The 6,218-nt window shown below is 38.9% G+C and overlaps 1 protein-coding gene across 1 annotated transcript; it reads right to left on the bottom strand.

The window, feature by feature from the left end:
* RPS21 (ribosomal protein S21) lies at positions 1–2,078 on the bottom strand. The gene is made up of 6 exons (XM_044661156.1): positions 1,969–2,078; positions 1,702–1,768; positions 1,485–1,548; positions 890–961; positions 149–204; positions 1–59 (listed from the first exon to the last, which is right to left on the bottom strand). The coding sequence occupies exons 2-6, from the start codon at positions 1,749–1,751 to the stop codon at positions 50–52; spliced, it is 252 nt and encodes an 83-aa protein (XP_044517091.1). The 5' UTR covers positions 1,752–1,768; positions 1,969–2,078; the 3' UTR covers positions 1–49.
* Positions 2,079–6,218: the final 4,140 nt, after the last annotated feature.

Here is a 6,218-nt window from a genome sequence, read left to right as displayed (position 1 = left end):
TACGGTTTTTCTCATTTATTAAGACAAATATTCCACAAGATTTCTCCAATTAGAAGTTCCTAAAGAGAAGAAACAGGAAAATTATTGAGAACAATGATACCTAGGAAAAAAATTTAAGAGTATGTTCAAATTTGACAAATTCACTTACTTTGAGACAATGCCATCATTTTTTGCCAGCCGGAGAATGGAGTCATCAGATTCTCCCTTAAATAAAGGTTAGTTTGAATTAGCAAATTAAATTAGCTACATAGAGAAGTTAAAGCTTCAGTTGAATAACTGAAAAAAGGTTATCTTTACCTAGAAATCTAGTGAGATTATGAGCACAATAAACCTAATTACAAATTGGGGGAAACACTGGAAAATGCTTCACAGGTAAGGTGGGCAATTAGTATCCTTGACTTTTTTTAGGGGGGAAGGACACTGAATTTGGCAATCTATTCTAGAATCTTCAACTAAAGCACCTAGAGAGTTGCAGATTAAGTAGCTTTGTGCTTTTTTGGGTTAAAAATACCAAGATTTAATCCAATCCAATGGCAACTAATCCAAATTGTAACTAACTAGGAATCTTCTCTATAAAGTTCCACCATGTAATTTGCTTAAAAAGTTCTTGCTCTTCATTCTACTTTTGGACATTGAAATTGTCATGCAAATTTTTCTTTATTTCAAGCTAAAATATACTTCCATATATCCACCCCTTAAGTCTTTTTATCAAGAAAGTAGAACAGCTACTGACTCTATATTTTGACAAAATATAAGTAGACAGAATGACTGTAGACCTTGAGGTCCCACCATTCAAATTCAAGTAGCACTCAAACCTTATTCTCCATTTTCACCGGCTTACTAATGCTGTTCTTAATTTTGTCACCTTTTTAAGAGAACAACCACTCACCATTCTACGAATTGCTCCACAAATTGCATATGTTTTAAATTGGCCATTGAATCTGCCAGTGACCTTATCAACCTAAAAGAAAAAAATTAAGGTTCACTTTCCAATTGGAAAAACACTTTTATAAATTGTCTATGGAAAAAACACATCATCTAATATTTGAAAAAAGTATACCCAAACATTTGTACACAGGATTTGTTGCAGTTCCGTTTTGAGTTTCTAAGCAAAGTTAGTATTACTGCTTAACAAAGAAAGACAATTAGCATCATACCAGGTTAAAAAAAATTTTTTTCAACTACCTCCACGCTCATGAATAAAACCCCACTTCTCATCATCCATCAAGAACAAAAATGTAAAGAAACTCAGTTTCAAAGATGAGAATAAAATCTAATCATTTCTATCTGGCCACAAAGGAAAAAAAAAGGCTCAAACAACATATAATGCGATTTGCAAACCTTAATGTGTTATATTGAGGATTGTTATTATTATTACTATTCCGGTCTCAAATTCCCCCACTAGTCCCTCCGTATGAGGTTTTACAGTTCCATGTTCCTGAACTGAGTTTGGCCTGACTGGTCGAGGCCCAGGTAGCACCCACCTCGGCCACGTTCATCTGAATGGACGCGTGATCCTTTGCTCCGATGATCCTGTTGCTCGCAGAGCTACGGGGAGAAAAGATTCGAGTCATGGAAGCTCAACAGAAGGGACGAGGGAGGGGGAAGGTTGAGGTGCGTGTAGTAAATGTCTTTCCTGGCTTAATGGCCAGGGTCGAAGACTGGGGGCGGGGGGGTGCCGCGCGAGTGGCCCTTGCTTACCATTTCCGCGGCACGTACAGATCCACGAACTCGCCGGCGTCGTTCTGCATGTTGGAAGTTGAGGAACCTGCGGAAAGCAAAGGCCCATAGCTGGGGAGTGAGCAGTGATCCAGGCTCGGAGCCTCCCTCCCGCACTCCTTCCTTCTCAGACCGACCACGAGGGCTGCTTCTGACCCGCCCCGACACTGCGGACCAGCCTGGAAGCTTGGTCGGCGCCTGCAACCCACCTTTGGACACCGAACCCCGGCCCTGGAACCCAAAAATTACCTCAGGAGAACAGACGTCTTTCGGGAGAGCAGAGAAAATCCCTACCGAGGGAAGACGGTACGGCGGCGAAAGGGAAAAGGAAGCAGTGGTTCACCACGCACGGCTAAGAGCAGCTGGAGGCGGGGTCCCAGGAAGTACTTCCGGGGCATAGCTCGGTAGCACGGTATTGAGACTGCGCACTCTGCCAGAATCTTCTTCCACCTTTCCCTCTCTTACCAAATCGGAATGATCCAAATCATTCTGGATGTCACTTGGACCTCCTGCTGAATTATTCACCATGTCCTCTAAATAATGTATGTCTGCTGATCTCCCTCTTCATTCTCCACGTCGTCCCAAGAGCGACTAAGTGGTACATACCCAGAATGCGTAGTCGCTCCACTATCCCCGAATGGTACATCCCTGGGTCGTACATCCCCTATCTTTTCGCAATGGTATCTCCCTCAATGGAACCTGAGCAGTATATCCACACTCCACCCCCAATCCCCGCCTATTTTGCCTTATCCGTAGATGCCTTGAGAAACTGAATGACTCTGAAGTAGTGCATCCAATTAGATTTCAGCCTTCTACCCTTTGCCCCCGGCGGCTTGCAATGAAGACTATAATTCTCAAAGTTTTCCCATATCCTTTATTTCCAAAGTAGTACAGCCCAATGGATTTCGCTCCTCTAGTCTACACCACCTCCATTGCATTCAAAGATATTCGCACACCCACCAAGTGTTCTCATAGTCCTTGTCTTCTTATTTACTCCATCCGTCCACGGTGAACCCTACTGAATAGTTTGTGGATGGCAAATTCATTCACCAGCCACTTTGAGCGGTACTGGGAGCATGGATCTCTGGAGAAGAATGCTGATGCCAAGAGAGGATCTGAGTTTGTATCCTGACAACTACTTACCAACTGTGTGACTTTCGACTGGTCTCTTCACCCGTGTCTCCACATTTCGCAATTAAAGCTGGAAAAGTACCTTAAAGATCAAGTCCAACCCGTCATTTTACAATTAAAGAAACCGAGATTCAAGAAGTTAATTACATTAGTTGACCAAAGTCTTTCAATAAATCAAGCATTTAAGTGCCAAGTACTTGTACTAGTTGCTGAGATTATATAGACCAAAAAAAAGACTCTCAAGGGGAGGGGAAAAGGGAGACATCTGTGATTGTGTGTATGCATATATAGGTGTGTGTGTGTGTGTGTGTGTATACATATATATATACACATATATAATATGTATACATATAAGTAAGTATATACAAAAATAGGAGATGGTTGGAGAGGATGCTACTGGCTAGAGTGAAAGGCTTCCTGTAGAAGATTTATATGAGCTCAATCTTGAAGGAATGGAGGGATTCTATAAATTAGGGACGAAGAGGGAAGTATTGGGGGAGAGGGAGATGGAATGGTCAATACAAAGGTAGAGTCATAGGAGACAAGAGTTAATGTTTAAGGAACAGAGAGGTCAATTTGGCTGGACCACAGAGTGGGTTTTTTCATCTGTGAAATGTGTGTGTGTGTGTGTGTGTGTGTGTGTGTGTGTGTGTGTGTGTGTGTGTGTGTGTGTATGAGAGAGAGAGAGAAAGTTTTAAAGAAAAGAAAGAAATAAAACAGGCACAAAAGCAACAGAACCTAGGATTCTTCTAGAAAAAGATATTCAATACTTATTAGGGGCCAAATATGCTCAATGCTCTGTGCTAGATAAGAAAGCAAGTCACAAAAGAAAAGCATTTTCTTTGATTATTTTTTTATGTATTAATTTGTTTAGTTATCTCTTGTAAACCTTAAGAGTATCTTGGGGTAAGATTTCACTCTAGTTTTATCTATTTGTTTATTCTTATTAATTTTACAGAATTTGTAATTTTTTTTAAAGGAAGGAGTTGGGCAAGATGACTTCTAAAGCTTCTTCCAGTACTAAATCCCATGAACCCCTCTTCCTTTTTGTTCTATAAGTATATATCTCCAATGGGCTCACTAGTTCATCCTCAGTCCTCATTTCCTCTCCTTATGGACTAAATTATGGGCCTCGTACTGCTTCACTATGCTCTTGTTAAAGGCCCACTCATCTCTACTAAACTGTAGGCTCTTTGAACTCATACATTATGTTCTTTTTCATCTTTGAATCTTTAAGTCATGTCAAGAAGCCACCAATTGCTTTCTTAAGGAAGGGTATGAAGAACAAGTATTTATTAAACACCTGCTATGTGCTAGGCACTGTGTTGGGAATATAGAGAAAAGCAAAAAATACACATTATTCCAGTGTACCATATATATGTTGTTGTATAGTCAATTAGTCACATCTGATTCTTCTTGACCCCATTTGGGGTTTTCTTGGCAAGGATACTGAAGTGGTTTGCCATTTCCTTCTCTATTGGTCTCCATTTTAAGAATGAGGAAGCTGAGGATTAAGGGACTTGCCCAGGGTCACACAGCTAGTCAGTATCTGAGGTCAAATTTCATCTTAGATCCTCCAGATTCTGGGGCTGACACTCTATCCACTGCAAAACCTGTTACCCTAAACACAAAGGAAATGCTTAATAAATGCTCACTGAATTTCTATTTTATTTTGAAAAAGTATGTATAAAATAATAATAAATATTTGTTCTTTAATCTATATGATCTCAGGCAAAACACTTAACCTCCCTTGGCCTCAGTTTGTTCTTCTATAAAGTAAGGAGTTGGAACAGATGGTCTCTGAATCCCTTTCCAGCTCTAGACCTATGACCCTGTGATCTCTTCCTGGACTATTGTAAAAACTCCTAATTGTTCTATCCACCTCAAGTCTCTTCCCTCCTCACATCCATTCCCCAAATGTACCTTGGCAAAGGCCTGTCCAGGTCATTTTCCTACTCGAAAATGGCTCCCTATTGTCCCTGGGACAAAGCACAAATTTATCATTCCAGACTTTCCACAATTTGACTCCAATCTACTCTTCCAGCCATATTTTACATTATTCCATTTCATATACTTCAACCAAATTGGACTACTAGATATTCCCCTAAACTTGAAATGCCATCTCCAACCTCAATATAGTCATAAAAGTTTATTGTCTGCAGAATGCACCTCTTCCTCTTCCCCACCTTTCAGGGAGTTGACTAAAGAAGACCTGGTTTAAATCCTAGCTCTGCCACTGAATATCTTTTTGACCTTGAGTCAAAGCATTTGTCACTTATAGAATTAGTCCCAGCAAACAAGAGTTGAGATGGAGAAAGGACTCCCAGTGAAGAAAAAGTCCCTGATATAACATGAATTGTAAATTATCTTAGCCACATGTGTTTCCTCTATGTGCCTTTTACAACCAATATACTCTAAATCTGTACCTCTTCTTTCCATAAATGCTGTGTGGGAGAGTGTAGCCCAATCTTCTGGGAGTAATATTTTGCAACTACTTTTCCCTCCCATACTAACTTAATAAATGCCTTTGCTAAGAGCTAATGGGATCTACTTAAAAATGAGAATCACATCAGGGAGAGATTTTTTTAAGTTATTATTTTTATGTATATATATATTTTTTTAATGTTCTTTTTTTACAATTTTGAGCTCCGAATTCTCTCCCTCCATCTGACCCCTCCCCTAGTCTTTGAGTAGACAAGCAATTCAAATTTACGTGTAAAATCATTTAAAGCATATTTCCGTATTCATCATATTTGCAAAAAAGCAAGAAAAATAAAGAATGTGAAAAAGTATACTTTAATTGACATTCAGAGTTTATCAGTTCTTTCTCTAGATGTAGGTAGCATGAGCCCTTCAGAATTGTCTTGAATCACTGTATTAATAAAAGTAATAAAGTCTTTCTCAGTTGATTATCCTTACAATATTGCTATTCTCATATTGCATAATGATCAACTGTGAATGGCTTAGCTATTCTCAGCAATACAATGATCCAAGACAATTCCAAAGGATTTATGATGAAAAATGCTACCCACTCCAGAGAAAGAACAAGTGGAAAAGAAATATTAGTACTTAATATATATGCACCAAATGGTAGAGCATCCAGATTTTTAAAGGATAAAACTATACTAGTGGGGGACTTCAACCTTCCCCTATCAAAACTAGATAAATCTAACCAAAAAATAAAAAAGAAGGGAAATGGATGAAATTTTAGAAAAGTTAGATTTAATAGATACCTAGAAGAAATGGATAAATGTTTACAAAAATATAAATTGCCTAGATTAACAAAAGAGAAAATAGAATGCCTAAATAATCCCATCTCAAAAAAGAAATTGAACAAGTCATTGTAATGTTTCTGTTAGCCACCTTGC

This window comes from Gracilinanus agilis, chromosome 2, assembly GCF_016433145.1.
Source record: "Gracilinanus agilis isolate LMUSP501 chromosome 2, AgileGrace, whole genome shotgun sequence".
NCBI classification, from domain to species: Eukaryota; Metazoa; Chordata; class Mammalia; order Didelphimorphia; family Didelphidae; genus Gracilinanus; species Gracilinanus agilis.
The sequence above is the reverse complement of the archived record's forward strand: the minus strand, read 5'-3'. Positions and strand labels throughout refer to the sequence as shown.

Excerpts from the sequence above, each read along its gene's own strand:
- RPS21 (XM_044661156.1), bottom strand. The coding sequence starts at position 1,751 with ATGCAGAACGACGCCGGCGAGTTCGTGGATCTGTACGTGCCGCGGAAA. Across the intron at positions 1,549-1,701 it reads CTGTACGTGCCGCGGAAATG|CTCTGCGAGCAACAGGATCA; the intron begins GTAAGCAAGGGC and ends TTCTCCCCGTAG. Across the intron at positions 205-889 it reads GTGGAGCAATTCGTAGAATG|GGAGAATCTGATGACTCCAT; the intron begins GTGAGTGGTTGT and ends CCTTTATTTAAG.